At 42.2% G+C, this 21,881-nt stretch overlaps 1 protein-coding gene across 1 annotated transcript in view; it reads right to left on the reverse strand.

Moving 5' to 3' along the window:
* Positions 1-6,189: 6,189 nt before the first annotated feature.
* Positions 6,190-21,881, reverse strand: part of LOC138268686 (potassium voltage-gated channel subfamily V member 2-like) — a 31,658-nt gene continuing 15,966 nt past the window's right edge. The window contains exon 2 of the mRNA XM_069218590.1: positions 6,190-6,836. Within this exon, the coding sequence (XP_069074691.1) occupies positions 6,570-6,836 (267 nt within the window). The 3' untranslated portion in view covers positions 6,190-6,569. The remainder of the gene's footprint in view (positions 6,837-21,881) is intronic.

The following is a 21,881-nucleotide window of genomic DNA, read 5'->3' on the forward strand; positions in this document are numbered from 1 at the left end:
ATATGTGGGTATGCCCACCAGAAAGGTCAGCACTAGAATCTGTGAGCACAGAAGCATGATTTGGTGCAAACGCGACGCAACAAAACTTACCAGCCATTTCTTGCTAAAAACTCTCTGGATGACATGTCATGGACGGTTCTTGAACAATTCCCTCTTACAACCCCCAACATGTCGCAAAAATTGTTTCGGGCTGAACAACGCTGGATTTGGAGGCTACACACCAACACGGCTGGTCTAAACGATGAGATACCTTGGTTTTCTCTCCAATATTAGGCCCCTCCATATGACCTACATACTCCCTTAGTCCTCCCGGCCCCTTTTTTTCCCCTCTGCGCTTGCCTGTCTTCTTCTCTTCTCTCCTCCTTTCCCTTTTCCCCCCAGTACTGCTACTTGTATCCCTTCACTTCGATCTTGCACCCCCTGCCCCCCTCCCATCCCTTCCTAATCCCTTTCTTTCCCTCCACCCCCTCCCTCCCATCTTCACTCTCACCTTGCCTCCTCACTTTCCCCTGCACCCCCACCCTTCCCCCTCCCTTCTTCCTTCCCTCCCCTCCTTCTTCCTACTTGGGTCAACCCTCGGGTTCCCTCCTTTTACCCTTACTGCTTCTCCTCCTCTCCCCCTTTGCCTCCTCACACCTCCCCTGCTACACCCCCTTTTCCCCCTCGCTTCTTCCTTCTTTCCCTCTCCTACACCTCTTTGGTCTATCCTCTGTCTCCCTTCTGGTCTCTGTTTCCCTGCTTCTCCCCCTCTCCCCCTTGTTCCTGCCTCCGCCCGTCTCTCAGGCGAGAGGCTCCCAGGGACAGTCCCCATTCTTCCGACACCGGGAACTACTATTCCCGGCCGCCCCCGCGGGGATCGCGTCCTCCTATGACGCGATCCTACGCGAGGGCGTTTCCTCTCTAGTTGTTCGGCCGCCTTGAGTACAAGCACCACCGGGGCTGGCCACTTCCCTTCCGGGCACCCATCCTCACTGCGTTGAGGCGCGAATCCGCCGCACACACCTCCTCGCGCCGCATCCAATCACAGCCCAGAACGCGGGCCGCGACGGTGAGCACCACAGCTGAACCTCATTTCCGACAATCTATGACACTATATCTACCCGTCTCTCTCGGGCCACTTTATTCAAGCGGTCCTGAGAGAGGTCGGTTTAGGCGCATAGAGAGCGCCCGCCTTTGATGCAGTGAGTGAGCCGGTCACCTTTGGACGCTCAGATAAGAACTCCCTTCCCTTCTCTCTCCCTCTTTTACCTCGCTTTTATTTTTTCTTCTTGTGGTATTGTGTTTTGTGAATATCTGTCTTTATTCTTATTAATCCTTATTGTTTTCCTACTCCTTCCTTTGGTCTTGTTTTATCCTTTCTTTCCCTTTCTCCCCTCTTCTCCCTCCCCTCCCCTTGTTTTCCACCCCCACTCCCCCCACTCTCCCAACCCCCCTCTCCCCCCCCATACCCCTTCTCATTATTTCTTCTATTTTCTTGTCCTGCCTCTACCTTGACTCTTGGTTTTGGACCTCAATAAGTGTCCTACTTTCCAGGGCCTGGCCCTCGTATTCCTAGGGACCTCCATCCTCGCTTGACCCCTTTTCCCTCTCACATGGCTTCTTTCCCTGTTTTCTTCTTCCATGAACCTTAGAGTCTGACTATAAGGGGACGCTCCCTCTCCTGGACAACGGAGGCTAGTAGCCTCCTTTGATAGGGTAAGAATTTCTCCCCCCTCTTATTGTCCTACACGCAATGACGTGCCATATCATTACTTATGTGATTTATGCCTTATGCACCCAGTACTGCTATGTTTTGCATGAACTCTTTCACATGTGTTGTGGATTGCTGTGTATTGCTGTGTCAGCGTATCACCCTTAGCATCGGTCTGATCTGTTTTATCTCTTTTAGGTCCTCCCCAGGTAGTTCCTTGGCGAGGTAGGCCCCACCGCCCAACCGGGCATCACTCACTTATTATTCCCACTGAATGGTCGTTATTTGATTTAATGCTTACTGAGCATGAATAGCAGGGATCCTTCGCCCTGATGAATGCCCCGAGACCTTCCAGAGCTCATTTTTTAAGGGCAGAAACATGTCGGCTTTTTAGATAGGAGAGTCATTGCTCTCACTGTGGTGTCCCAGTCCTCCTTTTAATCACATCAAACGGAACCTCCTATTAAAAACTTTCACGGGTATCTGTTTAGGTGTTTTTATTTCTTAGTCTAGCTGGATCCCTTTTCCAGAACCAGAATTGATTTACGCACTCCCTCCTGTTCCTTTAACAGTGAGGTTGAGTCCGCCCAGGCGGCATTGTCCTACCTGGGTGGGGCTAGGTGGTCATATGATGAAGCATGACACCATTGAGTGTGTGAGACCACCTAGTCCGTAAAGGAAGGAAATTTCCCCTTCCACACTATACACCGTAGTCCACCCTTGTTTCGCCTCTAGTTGAGGATCACGAAGGGCCTAGTGTTTTAATTGATACACTACTAATCCGCCCTCGTTACAAGAACTCCGTTCTCCTAGTTGTGTTGTTGTAACACATGGTATCATTCATGTTGCAAAAAACATAAATCGGGAATCTCTCCCCAATACGGACACCAGAATCTGTATAGGCATTAGCTGCACTTTATTAGCACCAGTCTAACACACAAATATAGCAATAAGCACCAGAACGGTGACCAGCTCAGATTTGCAGAGGGCCTCCCACTGCGTGGCAACAAGTATCGCTGCATTTCTAGTAACTTTTAAACTGTTTAGGCTAGAAACATTTTTTTAGTTAAAATCTGCAGATTATGCAGCAGATGATGAATTATCTGGCTAGTGCGGCTATTCAATAATTATGTGAAATTTGCAGAACAATCGCATCCTTCCAGTGGCCCTGGGTACACATTATGTAAATCAGTGGATGAAATGTAATTAATGCCGAATAGGTACTCATTGCTTCAGAGCACTTGTGTGCTAATGAGAAGTGCTGACTATTTCACATTAGAATTGATAAAAAAGTACAGGTACTCAGCACCTGTGAGTACCTGACTACTTAAAGTCACTGACGTCGTAACTACTACATCTTGCAACGGGAATTTAAAGTCTAAGGTGTGGGCACTGGAAATGCAGCTGTTTTATCAGAGACTCAGGGAGAATTTGCAATTATCCCTTTTAAATTGTCTTTTAATCTTACCACTTTTTACCAGTGGTACTGGAAAATAGGATTAATAAGGCTACGTTTCGCAATAGATTTCTAAACATATTCTTGGTAGAAAATATCAAACTTGAGCACATGGTGTTACCAGCAGAAATTACTTTTAAGTGCACCATAACTGCTATTTTCCCCATAGTCCCTTGGAAACTCTGAGTCATTGTTAAAGTATTGTTTCTCTCCTCTCAAGGGCCACCATTACCATCTCGCTGCATTGCTAGGGCAGTCAAATATGTCAGCCCTAAGGGGCGTGGGAACTAAAATCTATATATTCTATACAGGTTTGCAAGATGTGGAGCAGACTCATTGACAAACTGGAATCCAAGGGACGCCATAAGGAAAAGACCAAATGCCAGGCCTTCTCATGGTACGTTCAGAGGATGTGTAACTCCATAAAAGTGGAATTCCATACTGGACACCTGCTTCAGAAACCAGCTTAAGACTCAGGTCTTCAAACAACACTTCTTCACTGTGTGACCTCTGAGATACAGGTATAATACTATGGGTTCCCTGTATCTGGTGTCTATGGTTGATTACTTAAATCCCTTTTGTTGAAGGCGGAAGGCCTTCATCATTAGGTGGCATGCTTTATCATAGCACCCTTCCTTACACTGGTCATGATGGTCAAACCTTTGAGGGCTTAAACCATTCTTCAACAGAGCTCTTTCTGAACCTTTGTGTCTGGGATGAAATGGTAAGATGTAACGAAAAGAAACCACTGGTGTCATTAATAAGGCATTTGTCAATCAGTAGGTAGTTTAAACCTTACAGTTTGTTTCCTTTTATGGGTCACTTTTAAGACACTTTACAACAACCCAGACACCTAGAGTCAGACAGAGCTCTCCAAAATAAGGTTATAGACCACACTGGTCCAACACTTGCAACTACTGTGAGGAAGGGTATCACAATGAACAATTTCACAGACGGAAAGGTGGTGGTGGCTTTCCACCTGTCTACAACCACCTGGGCAAACTAAGCATTGTTTATGTAATCAGCAAAATTACCCTCTGAGCAATTGAGTTTTCTATATTCTCTTGGTTCACAGGAAATCCGACAGAAAAGGATGTCTGTCTGAAGTTAGACAACTTGCTGTGTTTCTTCTTCTTTCTTGGTTAAATGACCATCCAATTGAGCAGCCTCGTTCCTAAGAATCCCTCGATCCCATCAGAATTTAAACACAAGAAATATTTTTTGCTCTACCTAAGTGTATAACTCCCCACAGAAAAATACAGTATTTACTTCTACAGTACTTTGTGCTTCCCATAACGTAAGAACACAGAGAATTTAAACTAAAGTTCTTATCAAGCAGGGGTACCTCTCTGCCTGACATTTAAGTATATTTTTCATCACAGAAATAACAATATTATAATGGCAGATAGAAAATGGAACGAAATACAGGTTTGAGGAAAACAACATTTTTTAAAGTGCATGTAAAAATAAATTAGCTATCAAGAGAACTTCATTTGTTCATGTATTTCAGTAATTGATTGAATCACAAACCTGCAGACATCTGGGGCCAGATGTAGGAAAGTTGGGAATTGCGACTTGCAATTTGCGAGTCGGAGCGACTCGCAAATTGCAAGTCGCAATTCCCAATGCAGTACGGTGTCTCAGACACCGACTGCAACTCGCTATGGGGTCGCAATGACCCACCTCATGAATATTCATGAGGTGGGTGGCAAATTGTGGCCCCATAGCGAGTATGGGCACTCGCTAACATGGAGGCCTGCTGACATCAGCAGACCTCCATGTTCGCGACCTGCTTTTAAATAAAGCAGTTTTTTTTTTTTGAAGTGTAGCCCGTTTTCCTTACAGGAAAACGAGCTGCACTTCAAAAAAAACGAAACCTTTAGTTTCGGGTTTTTTTCAGGGCAGGGAGTGGTCCCTTGGACCACTCCCTGCCCTGAAAAAATATTTTGGGGTCCAGTCACAAACTGGAAGGGGTCCCATGAGGACCCCTTCCAATTTGCGATTGGGTTACCATCCACTTGAAGTGGATGGTAACTGCGATGCCATTTGCGACCGCATATGCGGTCGCAAATGGTATTGCATCCCAATGCGACTCGCAAATAGGAAGGGAACACCCCTTCCTATTTGCGAGTCTGAAATGCATTTTGCGAGTCGGTAACGACTCGCAAAATGCATTTCTGCATTGGGATACGTGTTTAGCGAGTCGCAAACGGCAAATTTTGCCGTTTGCGACTCGCTAAACGTTTGCTACATCTGGCCCATAATTCTTTACTTGGGTATTCTTGTCTACCCTTGCACCAAGACGTTCTTTTGAGTTGGGCTCTCTCTATTTTATTGGTTGTGTGTGTAGCTCAGCATGAATGAATCGCTTATTTGAGCTCTCTAGCATCAGGTGGAACAAGAATAGGTTTGGGTTGAATTATTTATTTCACTGTCTTCTCATTGTGCTATACGGGTGGACAAAGAATGACACTGCTTCAAATGCCAGAATGACTTATTTTACCTGTTCAGTGGGAAAAATTGTGAAACTGGTAAGCTTTAATTTAGGTTAAAAATTCCTTTAGCTAGAACTTGGACAGATGTAAATTTGGCCAGCTCAAATCCTTAACTTTAAAATGCAGCATTGCGCTGAAGCTTAGGGCTTTTTTTTTTATCAATCAAATCTGATTAAAACATACTTTACGAGCTTAGCTGACTGCTTGATCATATTTCAGGAGTTTCCCAATAACCAATATGATACAATTTTAGTACAAAGAAATATCCTGTTGGGTTTTGGCAAGGCTTCTCAGTTTTCTCATTATTTGTTCATTTAACCAGAGATTTCACAGTACTATCAAACCTAGAGAAAACCTTGGTAACTCCCTCACTTCAGTTAGTGAGCACTTTTTGATGCTGTTATAAATAACATTGATAGAAATTCCTGTTTAGGTGGCCTAGCCTGGGCCCCATACACTGAAGCCCAGATTGTTTTCCCTCGAAATGCCTCAAACGTTTGAGGAACTACATCTCCAAATATGACAAACATGAACTCAACATTTATGGGTATTAAATCAAACTTTAATTTGTAGGTTTTGTGAAAGTACATGAAAAGGCCATATTCATTGAAGGCCTGGAATAATTTTACCAATCCTTAAAGTGTGCCTGAACATCTCGCACCATAATTTTCTCAAAGTTATTGTTCGTTTCATTATTAACATTCACATTTTATTCTCTCTGCCATAATCATAGAACTCAATCAGTAGTCAACTCAGGTGGCCTCAAATTACATCTGCAACGAATAACTGAAATACCATTGTTATCCATCCTTGCAGTAGATAAATTAATACTTTTTCCCTCAAATAATGTATATAGAGATTATTATACAGAGTAAGAGACCGTGGATAGCTTTTTCACTTGCGTCAATGCCACCTGTCTTAGTGTCCTTCACCTCATCCGCTCTGAATACGGAAAACAGCATTCTGCAATTTTCTTCCTCGCTCTTGCCTTGAACCTGATTTCAGTCCCAGATTTCACTGTTGGTGGACTCTCTTGTGCTTTCAGCTTGGCATAGAAGTCTGAGAATCTATTGTACAGAATTGAAATTGGCATTCCATTCAATATGATGCCGAAAGAGATGCATAAGAATGCAACAACCCGGCCCAATGGCGTGTCTGGCACTGTGTCGCCATATCCGACTGTCGAGAGGCTGACCTGGGAAGAAAAAGAAGCAATGGGATACTCAAACCTTGAATTGTTCCATTCTTAACAATAATCCACTCAATCACTATATTTTCACATTTATAAGTCAAATATGGTTAGCACTGTATGTCAGTGTTGCTCTTAAATACTAAAACTATAACAAACTTGACATATTAGGTGTAAACCTTACCTAACACCAATCCTACTCAATGTTTTCATCAACAATCAGGATATTTCAGCAGCCTCTCAAGTCACTCTAAACATATAATTAATTTTCCCCATATCACTTTCCTTACCCCAGAGATTATGTCTTCTTTCAGGAGAATCTCTTTGAACAAGATTCTGTAATCTTGTTCTCTTCTCTTTGTAAGCTGTTGCCACATTCATCAGTTCTTTCAGACCCAATTCTAAAGGCACTAAATGTAATTAATGCCGAATAGGTACTCATTGCTTCAGAGCACTTGTGTGCTACTGAGAAGTGCTGATTATTTCACATTAAAATTGATAAAAAAGTACAGGTATTCAGCACCTGTGAGTACCTGACTACTTAAAGTCACTGGCGTCGTAACTACTAAATCTTGCAACGGGCATTTAAAGTCTAAGGTGTGGGGACTGGAAACGCAGCTGTTTTATCAGAGACTCGGGGAGAATTTGCAATTATCCCTTTTAAATTGTCTTTTAATCTTACCACTTTTTACCAGTGGTACTGGAAAATAGGATTAATCTTGTTCTCTTCTCTTTGTAAGCTGTTGCCACATTCATCAGTTCTTTCAGACCCAATTCTAAAGGCACTAAATAGGCTACCCTATGCGAGTCAACGTGTGCTGCATATAGTCCCTTTCAACTGACAAAGAAAGCAAAATTCCCTATACAGAAAGCACACTCTTTTAAACTTTGTGAATTAATTATCTCTGCAAAGGTTTTGCAATACGCTTATTGATTTTGAAGTTCCCTCCTCCATATGATCCATGGCTTGTGTGACCATATGCTATATCCAACCCAGGATCTGTACTGTCACATAACATTACATAAAATGAGACCCACGACTTATTTACAGCATTCAGCAGACACAGTGAGAGAAGTAATGTTGCAATGTTCAACTAGTCCCTGTTTAATCTAGGTGGCTGGGAGTATTCTTGAGACAATGGGTTTTTTGTGTCTTACCTTTTACAGTTGATTAGACATGATGTGATTGGAAAAGGACATTTGAACTTTTTGCAAGTATGTATTCACTAATACCTGATCCTCGTTTTCACACGAAGAATGTGTTTGATGTCTAGTGATAACCACCTAACAAGAAACCTGCCCCAGTGACTTTTTGACTTCCCACCCTTTATTTCTCTCTTTGTTATTGTTTTTACCTGCCTTTTCCTGATAGCTTGATGAATACCTGCGGCAAATACGGCTGTACTGGTTGAACAAATATGCTAACATGGATGTTATCTGGTTCTTATGGCAATTGTTATTGATTCTAATTTAAAACGAATCAAAACAATTTAAAAATTAGTCCTCGTAAACTTGCTTAGATCGGCCCCAGAGAAACTGCAAGTAAGCCCAAAATTTATTGGGTACATATAGTAATCAAATTACATCACCAGTAATTAATTTGTAATAATCAGATACAACACTGTATTGAATAGTTATGAATGTTGATACACCATGGCCATTTTACACCCAAGGTGAATAAATACCTTGCAGTACTTGAAATGCATGATGCAAATTACTCTTGGGCCTTACTTTATGTGAGACAGCCATGTTCTTCCATTTAAACGGATGGCACACAGACTCAGTATACTGGAGGTAGTAAACAAAAGAAGAATAAGTGGAGGAAAAGCTGAGGAACAATTAATGTGGCTGCAACTAAGAATTATTCCAGCTTAGATTTTAGAGCCTTATTTAGCCTTGTTTAGGTGAACAGGGTGCTCCGTCGCAAACATGACAGATATCCGCTTATAACAACAGACTATATTCTATGTTACTTGTAATAAGGCCAACATGAATGTATGATGAAGTAAACGTCTGCCAAACTCTAAAACAGACCCTAGGTTCCGGGTTTGGGTTTAGAGGCCTTAGAAACAAATACAATATTTTGGAGAGAGGGATGGCCTGTAGTTAGCTTATTCTGGGGCTTAATAAATCATCTTGACAGGCTTAAATGGAAGAATGACCAAGTGAATGTAAAAAGCAAGGTAAAATCTGGTCAAATTAACAAAAGTAAAATGCATTAGTGAAGTACAAAAACAAAATTAAAAATTATAAAAAAATCATTAGTAATATAACTTGGCAAAGTATGCCTGGAGAAGTGGTCATTACAAAATGAGCTTTACAGGAATAAATGCCATTCTGTGGAACATAATACAAAAAACTGAAAATCTTTTAAGTGTCCCTGTGGGCCTTCTTAAAAGGATTGGGGTAAAAATATTTGCTAGGTGTTGAGGGCATAAAGCTACTCTGTTGAGGGGAAAAGGCTTCCCTCTTTGTGACAGTGGATTTGCTTGGAAGAAGATACATTATATGAGCTCAGACCAATCTAGAGATGGTCATATGAAGGATGAATTCTTGGAGCTTGTCATATGTCCGATGAAGTCTTAAAGGATGAGTTGAGGGTCACAGTAAAGGAAGTTGGTAAAGATGAAAAGTTACGCCATGTTGAGAGCTCACTTTGGGGTTTTGATAATTCTGAATTGAGAAAAACAGTTTCATAGTATTGGGAATTCAATCACATTTTCAGGATGATTGTTCTAGAAAGCGGGCCCACCATTCTCCCTTGCATATCATGCACATATTCAGACACGAGTTAGAGTATGTAGGCTCTAGGTTTCAGTGGGCTTTCCTGTGCAGACTTGTCTAACTCTTAATTTTCCTAGGAGCAGTTTTTAATAAACAATCTAGCTGCTTGACATTTGGGACTCCATAACCTGACAGGTGCCACAGAAGGCAGAGTACTTGATTATCTCTCAAAGAACAACAGCTGGTTCTGGAAGTTCATCCAGTGGAGTCTACATTGTGAGGGCAACCCCTCTTCCCTTTCTCTTCTTGTTCTCTTCTGCAGCTAGGATAGCAGCAGGAGAGAAGAAAACAAATAAAATTGAAACTAAGAAAGTATGTAATATACAAAGTGCAATTGTTAATATAAACTATGGTCACAATCCTCAAGCTTTGGCCCAATCTGACAGCCCCATTTAAAATACCAATGATAGTAGGAATCATGCCAAAAACTGTGGAAGGATCCTGGTGTCCTATGGCTACTTAAAGGGTATCCGATAGCTGACAGACTGCATAGCAGACACTAGTCTGGCGCTACTGTCAGGACATCATGTTGGCAGAGTGAATGTTTCTGAAAATTATCCAAGACGGGATTATCAGTTAATGCTAACTACCAGCCACCATTTCGCTGAATATAATCAGCAAAAGACCACCAAGTACACAAGGGCTATACTGTACATAAATTGAGGATATTTGCAAAGTGTTTCCAGTTTATGAGTATATTATACGAACCCTCAAATGGCAGCAGCAATTCCACCTTAATGAATGAATATGAACTGCAACCACAGCCTTCTGCTCCAAAATTACCACCACACCATATCAGCAGGACCTACCTCGGCGGAAACAGCACTCACAACCCTGGTGGCCTTAATAAGGCTGGCTTTTTCCATAAGTATGGTCTCTTTGCCACCTTGATTTGAATGGGGTCCATAGTCTGGTGTTGGGAATTGTAATACTTTCTCATCAAAAAGAACTGAACAAAATTGAGAAAATTATGCTACACAAATGCAGGAAATGGAATAGATGGTTAACGGATATAAAGGTCCTGATTCCAACCTTGTTAGAATCTGGGTGTTTTAAATTACACCAGCTGAATAACAATGTACTAGGGTACAAAATTTAATAGGCACAATGAACAGCAGCCATTGCAGGTTGCTAGGGAATAACATGCAGAATTTGGTGCTTATGCACTAATATCCAAATGGTATTGTAAATGCAGTACTCTTTCCCCTACTAAATTCAGGCAGGTTTGACCTTCTGAAATCAAGTAATGTGTGAGATATTTAACATGAGTGGTAATTACTGGATGAAGTAAATACCATCCAACCCGCTATAAAAATGTCTGAGCAAACAGGGGTATACGGAGTGGCCGTAAAAACACTGACCCACTTGTAGTGTCAGGGCGATGGGGGAGTATTTAAAGGCAGAAAACTGTAACACACAAAGGAGCATACTCCTGAGAGGGTGAGACTCTAGCATAAGGGGACATTAAATAAAAATTGTCGAGGTGTCAGAGGAGTAACAGAAATATCTCAAGAAAACAAGTATTCAATCCATAAACTGCAGTGCATGTTAAGCTGCATCCCAAGGTACACCTCTGAAAAAAGGTTGCCATTTCAGCAGTTTTTAAGTTCAAGAGCCTGATGCCTGGGTTCAGGCATTCCACTAATAACGGCTCAGATCTCATATCCTAAGCCCCACATAGTGAAATAAATGTCTCCACCCATCTTCATGGCTACTTTTTGTGTTGTAGGATATGTTTGCTTTTATCAACTAAATGCCTGGTAGTGACTTGCTTTTCTAGACTTCAAGTGTCGATGTCGTGGGACTATACAGTTCACTGGAGAGATACTAATAGTTGGATAGTGGCGATGCCCTGCAAGCAATGCGGGTACACCGGCCCCTTCCAGGTTATGGAAAAGGCTGACCTGAAGATCTTTGATGGATTACAGGTAGCAGGAAGTTTCCTTTATGAGACAGGGTCTAGATCAGAGATACTCAAAGTAGGGTCCGGTAGTTGCTTGCGATCATTCTGACCCTTACATGCAGCACCCTGGTGAACAGCAGCACTGGCTGCTCTTTACCTGACGGAGCACCAGAATTAAGAAGCCTGTTATACCAGCAGCATTTATTTACAGGTTAAGTGAAGGGAAGAAAAAGGCGCAAACTAGGTGTCCTGCATCACCCATGTTTAGGGACCCCTTCACCTGTATACAAATTGTGCAAGTATCATGTAAAAATGTGATAAAAGCTCAACAAAATTTTAAAAAATTGTATTTCGTTAACATGCAGAACCATGTCACCATAGTACACTAGAGTATATCACTTCGGTGAGGGGTATTTATTAAAAGTGGTAGTTTTTCAAACCTAAACTTAGAAACTTTGATGCCTCCCCTCACCCTGGTATCAACGGAATTGAAAAAGTAAAGAGGCCATTAATTTGTCATGCACACTCTCTTAGGGCCTGGGTATAAATTATAAATTATAGTCCATTAAATCCAACAGAAGAGGCTCTGTGTTGTGCACGTCCTGAACTTATGTATTTCAAAGAGCTCTTATATGTGATAATGAAGAAAAGGGAGGCAAAGTAAAATGAAACAATTGCCACAGGTCACACATATTTTGTCAAGTGTGGAAGCTGGGATTGATCCCAGGTTTGATGGTTTCACATTGTGCAGTTCAGTCACTAAATGGCTATCTTTTTCCCTCTCTCGTTTTACATCAAAATGTATCACTGTTATCGGTGTGTAAGACTGTGGAGGCCCACAGAAGCCACAGGAAAGCTCAACTTGTTTTGGATTTGAAAACCTGATCCAGAGCCAGGCAACCAGCGCAGGCTTGGCTTGAGCCTTCAATGGCTCGCCCACCTTGACAGAAAATGGTCGTTAAAGGGACAAGGGCAAGGAAGAACATGATTTGAATATCAAACAGTTGGGTGAAGCCGGGCGACCAACACCGCCATGCAGAAGTTCTTCTTACAAGTTTCATAACTTTCTCCCTCCATCATATTTCAGTGAGAGACTATGATGTCAGATGTAGTCTCCCCAGGAGTAAAATCAAATGGTTATAGCCCTATTTCTTCCCACATCCTTACTACAAGTGTTTAAATTGATTCACGTCTGTCCTATTTCTCTTAGAAAAAGGATCAGAAAAATATACTCAGAAAGTGATTACCCATGAGCGCATAGTTTATCACAAAAGGAGCGAATAATAAACCCATTCCTTCTGTTTCCATGGTTTTAACCTTGCTCGTTACAACTGGGGTATGCGTGGTTCAGATGGCGAGATTCATGGATTGATCTAACCAAAGAAGTGCTACTGTGGTGTGGAACCTGCTTATACTTTATATAGAGTTGACAACCAGCACATTTTGGCAAAGTGGTAAACCATTATTAGTGAGTTAGTGCCATGGCTAAAACTTTCCCACAGCCGCATGTATAGCGGTGGAGGTTGGGTTTTTGTATCTGTCCACCTCAGTGAACTGCACACATTGTTGGGTGGTCTTTGTTGTGGATTTTTGTAGCACTCACTACCTTAACTGAGCCTTTTTCCAAGAAATCCTAATGCTTACAGACAAGAGACTAAAGGCATGAGGAGTCTTTGAAGCCTTAGGTTCTATTTCATTCCAATTAAATGAGTAAGTTACTTTCTTTCTTTGCACTTGACTCATCAAATGTAACATTAGCAAGCAGAGGGGGTTTGCCCCAGGGTGTGGTAGAGATACAGACTCAGATATGTTGTAACACAGTATTGTCAAATCCATGACTTCTGCTTAGTTTTTGAGGACAGCATGGAACGAAACCCTCAAAATAACTCCACACCATGTACATGCTTCTCTTGCCTTAAATACATCTTACACCAAACTGCACCTAAACTGCTGGCATCAGCGCAGCCCTCCGTCAAACTAGAACATACGTTTTGGCCCTTGAGAAAATGTTTGCAAGTATCCATGATCTAGGTGGAATGAAACCATGATAAAAAAAAAAAGGTGGCATACGTATGAGGGAATTCTCGTGTTCATCTCTAGGTCTCTTTCTTGCATGTTTTCCTTGCTATATCGAAATAGACAATTCGTAGAAAAAAACTACATATAATATTTAATTGCTTTCTCTTCTGTACAAAACACACAGATGCCGTCGACAAAAAGGGCTAGGTAGACAGCCTGTGAGATCTCGTGGTGCGTGATTAATGGTAAAAGGTTCTCTAAGGCCTAAAGGAGAAACAGCATCCCTGAAGACGGATCCTTAACAGTGCATCCTGATAAAAGTCTCTTTCTTCACGTCTGGACCCTAAATATCCAACTGACGGCAAAGTAAAAGAAAAATATGCCACTACCAGAGCCCACTGCATCGCCCACCCATCCCAGCTTCTCTCTAACTGACGTTACTGATCTCAAATCTCAATTTCAAAATGAGGTCCCTTATCCCTAGTAGACTCTCACGCAACTCTGCAACTACAACGTCATCCATCACATGCGCCAATCCGAGCCCTCACTGCAATCGTCCACTTGGGCACGTCTGTCGTATCAACGATCCCTAATGTCCAATCACACAATGAGTAGCCGCGTAACGGCCCCAATCAACAGCCGCTCTCTCATCCCAACCAATCAGGTGTCGAATCGCCTCAGGTCTAGAGCCGCATTTCGGCTCCCCAGTCTCATTGCTGCCTCTCGGTGGAAGGAGAGGGGTCCGCTGCATCTGTGCCGATTTGGTCCTTTCAAACAAAAAAAATTAGGGGGCTAGAGTCAGTGGGTTTTCGGGCGTCAGTGCTAGATATTAAATAAGGACTTGAATAATTCCGATTGCTAAATCTCGCGCAGCCCTCAGCAATATATGGGTCACACCAATTGAAAATCAACTCACTCTTTTCGATAACCTCCATGACCCTGAACTTAAACATAGTATCTAAACTAATGTGCGCTCATCCTTCTAGCAGAAAAAAAGTACTGTCTCTGATTCCTCCCTGAAAAAAATACTTATGGTGTCGCTCGGGAGGAATCGTCTGGTCGAAAAAAATATTTCCTGCTCGTTTCCAGTACCAGGCGTATCTTGCTTTTTCCAACCCTCACGGGCATACATGTTTGCCTCAGTACTGTATTATATTTCTGCTTTCTGCAGATTGCTGAAAATCAATTCCAGAGATCTTAAACTCGCCTTTAAAAGTAAATAACCACCTCGAGGTACTGCCATTGTCAATGTGTTTTTAGCTATGCAGTATAATAGAGCACCTGCTGTGCACCATGGCTAAAAGTAGGGGGAAAAAGCACTGGCAGAGCCAATAGGTGTTGCCTATGTGGGGAGCTAGTGACTTAGTTATGGTCTGTTAGCCATGCTGCTCAGAGGCTTCCAGCATGGCATAACAACTAAAAGATTACTAAAAAACAACCCCAAACATTTATTAACAACAATTAAAGTTACCAAAAAGTGCATTTACACTAATAGCAACTTATACCAGTTCCTTAAACAGAGAGCAAGTCTAATACAATTCAGGATCGCACAACATATTTCCATAGAAGCTAGATTCTTCAGAAAGTTCATTGCTGCTCAATAATCTTTACAACCAGACAGTTCTAAAAAAGGGATTAAGAAGGCTTTCCTTGGAAAATCATGTAAAGGACAGAACATAATAAAGTGACCCATGCTTTGTGTAGTAGAGTGGTTGCAGAAACACGGGGGAAGCTCACGCACCCAATGATCCTGCATTGGGAACACCACCTTGAAATGTATCAAATCCTACCTAAAATGAGTTAATAAAGTGCAATAGAATACACACCTCAACCGTTTTCAGTTCTAAAATATTACGCAATCTTAAAAGTCCTGAAAAATTCTGTATAATGCTCTTTTGTCAATACCTTGGCATCCCCTCTCGTGGGCTGTTTCTAAAAAAAGATCCAAGAGCCCAATTTCGGCCAGAAGTGTTTTCACATACTTAAACAATGGTAATTTTCCCATATCTTGTAAAGCTAAACAGTCCCTAATACAATTTTTGGGGAAATTCCCTTCGGGATTCAACAAGCATTTAGCCCTAAAGAGCAAGGGGGAAATTTTAGTCTGGTCCATCACAAAAGTTAAACCCAGTTCCTCACGTGAAATAAAATTTTCAGTGTTTTTTGGAATAGCCAGTAAGCGGCGCACAAAAACAGTTTCAACATGCTACAAAGTCTCTACATCTTGATAGTCCTCAAGCATTTCTGGGAGCAGTGTATGTTTTAGACTCCTGTTGGGATCTTATTTCAACGTGAGCTTTCCAGGAGGTGTTTGAGCTAAAAGTAATCCCTAAATAATTAAAAGCTTGTGTTCTTTGCAGAGCAATTTTCCCTATCCGGTGGGTCATAGTTTTTAAGTTTCTTGGGCCACATGACATAAAGGATTTAACTTGATTTATTTTTTAGCTCTAACCCTTCCATGAAAAAACACAAAAAGAATGAATCAATACTAGCAAACTCTTTGGGGTACTGGCTAAGAAAACTGCATTGTCCGCATATAAGAGTATTGGACATAGGGACCCTCCAATTCTTGGTACATCAGTGACAGAACGATTGAGATGATTCAAGATCCCATTAATATAGACCAAAAATAAAAGAGGAGCTAAAATGTACCCCGCCTGACCCCTCTATATTAACCTATATGGGATGGCAATTCTCCCTAGGGACCATATTGTACAGCTATCTTTAAATCATAATGAAGGCGCTTTATCAAAGTAAGGAAATCATGATCAAAGCCCATTGTTTCTATTGTGGCCCAAGTTGAACCCTATTTACCAAATCAAAATCACTAGATAGGTCTATAAAGGCCAAGTGAGCGGAGCTCTTTTTTGCATGCACATACTCACTGGTAATAAGATGTACATTTACTGCTTGTTCCGGAGTACCCACCCCTGACCTGAAGCCAAACAGAACCAGTATTAGAGCCTTGCGTTCATCTACCCATGTTTCCAAACAAGCCAAAATTACCCTTCCCAAGCGTTTAGCTGTTACATCTACCAGGGACATTACCCTATAGCAAGTTGGTGAAGATCTATCCCTTTCTTAAAGATTGGCACAAGGGTGGCCAAACACCATGAATCAGGGATTTTATCATTCACCTGACTTGGAAGCACCTTTGTTGAAATAGAACACCACCTGGCCCAGAGTCTTTACCATAGGCCGAAAGATTTAAAGCCCTTAAGACCTCCCTCACTTCAATAGGCATTAACAAGGGTACAGGGGGAGGTTGGGCATCATGGGCCTCGCCTTTCCATGATTCCTGCACACTTGATTGAAATATTCCCTTAAATGTGCAAACTATTCGGTTTCAGGAATAAAAGGTTCAATTTTGGAACTAGCAAAATCTGCAAAAAAGGGCAGTTTATCACCTCCCAGAACTTTATTTTTAGTAGCAGATGATATAGCTAAATCCTCTCATCTGATGCCTTAATTTCTTCTTTCCTAGCTTAGAAAATACATTTGTATTTCTGCCTGGCCATTCGAACCTCCTGCGAACTTCTGGGGGTAGCTCTCAGAGCATTTAGCAGCCGTTTATGAGCCCATGAGCATGCCTTGTTGAACCAGCGATTAATAGGAGTATACCAGAGAGAATGACAGGCTGTCAGATTTTTTATAATTGCAGAGCATAAAAGATTGAAACCATTCAGAACAGTCGGGTTGGGAATCTCCTCTGATAAACAGAATCCAATGGGGATAATGTTTTCCTGTATAATTTTATTTAAAAAAGTTAAAAGATTATTATGTTCCCATTTAATCCTCAAACCTTTTTTCTTGATAAAAGCCAATTTTCTTTGGGCACTGAAGAATTAAAACAGGTGTTAATATTTAAAATAGTGCAAAGCGGATTGTGGTCGCTCAAACAGTTTGGAACTATATTATACTTTAGTGTCAAATGCTGTGCATCTGCTGAAATAATCACAAAATCAATAATGCCCCCTTTTACCCACCAGTAAAAGTTGGGGTTATAGCTGACCTGTATCCCCCGATGGTTCAAGTAAAACCAAATCCAATTTACATACAGCATATTCAGTGCATCGACCAAGGAATAATGTTTAAAATTATTCCTGTTCATGCCCTCATCATCCCATAAGGTACCAGATGCATTTGGCTTGGCTGAATCACATACTTAAATGTTAAAATCTCCCATCCAAAACACTTACTTTCTTCCTCATATTGATAAAAAAAAATGTCCATAAAATCATCAAAGTCTTGTAGGGTTCTAAGCACTTCGTTGCTAAAAATACTATTATAAAAATGTACTACCAGGAAATCTGGCTTACCCCCCAAAAGAAATCAAAGAAACCAAAGATTGCAGGTTTGACCATACAACAGATGTTTTTAACTTATCCAATCTTAATGAAACAAAAGTAGTAAGGCCACCCATATGTCTACCCACCCCCGAAGGCATAGCCGGTTGGACCGATGCAGAAAAGCCATGCAACTCAATAGGGCAAACCCCCAAGTCTCTTGTATGCAGATCACATCATACATGTGGACCAAGTTTAACCAATCCTGGTTTTGCAACTTTCCTTGAACACCAGCAATATACCAAGTCATGATTCTCAGCCCCCCCTTTACCACTGCCCGGATTCATCTAGGGTGTGAGAGTGGGGAGGCAACCACGCTAGGAGTTGACCTAATATGCCCGCTTGCCCTTCTGACCCTTCTGCTTGAGCAACTCAGTGAAATGCCTCCTGCTGGATATGGTCCAGATTTAAACTATGCCTGTCTCTGGCAATTTTCACAGAAAGAACACTCAGTCATTCATAGTTATGGTCCTGATAAGCAAGGACACTGAATCTATTTCCAGACATAGTATACATGTCTTTACCTCCTTTAAAAGCTGCACCAAAGGGTGCTTTCCGGGGGGCCTGATTCAGATGGCAATAAAAGACATCAAGCAGTAGAATTTTTATCTCACTTTGTTTCACCCCTCCTGCTCTTACACTGGCATGAATTGCCCCCAGCAAATTTAGATTGCGAAAATTGATGACAATTTTATCTCCTAAGGTTACTTGAGGTAAGGGTTCAATTCCTCCCATCCGCCATAATAATCTCCTGCGTCAAGTCTCACTGGCCCAACCAATTGTGTGATAGCCAGTGAGCCACCTTATTTACTAGGCCCTGAATTGACTAGACCATTTCGTCAGCTAATGGCAGAACATTTGTTAGAACGACAACATTCGGGCATGCAGCTGGGGGGGGGGGGGGGGGGGGGGGAGGGGGAGATGTATTACTGGTAGCTTATTAATTTGCTTCTCCGGTTTTGCCAGCGGAACGGGCCTTTGGGACTGAATCCCTTGGATGTCATTTGACTGCCTAGACATATTACCCATAGAGTAATTTCCTACCTCTACAGGGGCAATTATTGAGTCAGTATTTGGGTTAGCCTTTGCAGCAAATTCTGTATCAGCTCCCTCTCTTTGTAATTCCCCCCAAGCATGTAGAGCAGGAGCAGGTAAAGCGGGGGATCTCTACGAAGATTTTTCAAAAATTGGAGCTCTGCCTCTATGGCTGTAAAATGCGTAGGTACTGGGCCCAGCTTTAAATCCAACAAATCGCCAAGCAGGCCACAAATATCTTTCCAAAGAAAATCCTGAGTAGATTTTAGGGAGGGGACAACTTTAGCCTGCCTCCTAACTCCTGGCGCTGATTGCTTCTCAATAGTTGTTTTTACACTAGGTGCCCGCCTGCTATGCTTCACAGCCAGTTCGGGCGACAAGGAATTAACCGAGGCATCCACTGGATTTACCAACGAAACAGGATTCTCTGCTGGTGTGATGCCTATGTCCATTTCTCCCAAAGCTTTGAAATTAGCACCTGCCATGGCCTCATTGAGACACTGAGATGATGCAGCCGCAGGACAAGTAAAGGAGCTCTCAGAAGAAGCTGCAGAAGTTCCTTGAAAATGCACAGTTTGCAAGTTTTCTGTTTGTGCCTCTGTCATAGAAAATGAGGAAACAGAGTCCTCCGCCATAAGGGAGAACCTTCTTTCCGCCAACTTTATTTATTTGTAATGACGTCAACAGCCCCAACCAAGAAATTGTCAATCGAATATGTTGCCTCTTTGTGTTTACCAGACAAGAGCCACGCACCAGATTGCTTTGACTTCCCCATATTTAAGAAGGGGCTATTGGCTGAAAATAGGCAAAATAACCAGTCTAAGGCAAAAATTAATTAAATCACCCAGGGTGAAATAAATTAAAAAACTAAGCAGAAGGTTACGCAGTACCTTTAGATCTTTCGGCAGAGATCTCAATAGTCCATAACCACCTGGACGCCTGGTTACCTACAAATCCTGCTTGCTGGAAAAAGAGGGTTAGCCGGTCCGGCCTCTGCCGGTCTATGACTGGTTAAGACAGGCCCATCTTGGCCCGGTTTTCACCAGGGCATGTGCCAGGGCGTGTCCTGTGCAGTGTGAGTCCCAATCTTTAGTAGCAAGATGTGCTTGAAAGGCACACTGAATATTGTAGTATTCACAGGCTGCCCCTCTCGCGGCACTCCTTGGAAACAACTGGGCTAAGGAGTTATTGCCCAGAATCACAGGAGCCGACGCAGAAGCTTGAACCTCGTTCTGCAGCAACCACAGTTGGCACCTATCGCCGATATGTGACATCCTTTCCTCTCAAGCCTGATGCTATAATCCATGCAAGAGCACAGCATTTGGGGCCATATGTACGAAAGCTTTTTCCCATAGACACAGAATGGGTAAAATCCTTTTGTACATCTGGCCCTTGGAGATGCAGATATTTCAAACAGAACAAAACACAATGGACCATGCAAAAATAAAGCATTCTTTGCAAAGTGTTGATTTGTCTGTTCACACAAAAATATATTTACCTGCCACCTTAAGCATGGAAATATATATATCTACAGTGTAGGAGGGAGTCTCTGCTGATAATGTCTTGTCATGGCGCTGAGCCTTCCCATCATCGCACAGTGGGTTTGAAAGCTCTTTGGCGCTCTAAAGTGTATTAACGAAGGAAATGGATGGTCAGGATTGAGAGGGACTGCAGAGACATGCACTCTAGGAGTGCATGGAATGCACATCAAAAAGTTAAATAACGACGGGAATGGATGGTCAGGATCTGGAGGGACTGCAGAAACATGCACCCCATTCCAAAAAGTAAAAAAAAAAAAAAAAAAAAAGTTATATCACCAAAAATAAATTTAATTTTTTGTCTGGCACAGGGATGAAGTGATTTGCCCAGACAGGAGCTGACGCAGACACTCAAACCTGGTTCCAACGTTCCACAGTCAACACCTCTCACCATTATGCCACATCCACTCCTCTCAATCCTGGCACTATCATCTGTACAGGAGCACTACATTTGCAGATCCTTTGATTTTGCACAGTAGAAAACACAATGGAGTGCACAAAAATAAAACATACTTTGCAAAGTGTTGATTCACATGTTCACTGAAAGACGCATTCACTTGCTGCCTCTAGCATGGACATAGATATACAGTCTCTAAGGGAGAGTCTCTGTTGATAACATCTTGTCATGGCTCTGTGCCTTCCCGTCATAGCAGAGTGGTCACGAAAGCTCTCTGGCACGATACAGTACATTGCTGAGGGAAATGGATGGTCAAGATGGAGAGCGACTGCTGAGACATGCACTCTGGGGGTGCATGTCGAAAAGTAAAAAAATAAAATAAAAAAAAAGTACTTGGATCCTGGGGCTAGTGGAAAGACACCAGCCACAGGAAACAGTACTTGGTACATGCTCCACAGCAGGGACCTATGGCAAAGACCTACGAGGAAGATGGAGGAGGAGCTGACCAATAGGAAGCAAGGAAACGAGAGTTGCATCGAAGCCAACAATAAGTTTTAAACTTTTATTTTATTTACACAAGATTTTGCAGGCACATTCTAAAAAACTGGAGGGACACTAAGAGGTACTTGGGCCATGATCCAGGGGAGGGGCAAACACGAAGAGGAAGTGAAGCCGGCATGCACCGGGCAAACAGAAGCAAGGAAATGAGAGAGATGATGAAGCCAACCGATGGGAAACAATGGATGGGATCTAAGCCCCATACTCTGTTTCAGGAGACCTAACGATTCATATGTGAAAGGTTCTTTACTGGAAACTCTGTTGACTTGGAGTGAGGTGATCAGTTTAATACTCTACTTTAACCGTGGTCCATGGGGGCATAATGTGAATGCCAGTAATGTTATTTTACTTGAGTCATTAACCAGTTGATATTGCCAAACCATGTCTGCTGCACATTAAAGAGATAATGAGTACACACATTTACACACAACTCACAAGCAATATACAAACTGTTTATGTTCACAACTCAGT

The sequence above is a fragment of the Pleurodeles waltl genome, chromosome 12, assembly GCF_031143425.1.
Source record: "Pleurodeles waltl isolate 20211129_DDA chromosome 12, aPleWal1.hap1.20221129, whole genome shotgun sequence".
Classification (NCBI taxonomy): Eukaryota; Metazoa; Chordata; class Amphibia; order Caudata; family Salamandridae; genus Pleurodeles; species Pleurodeles waltl.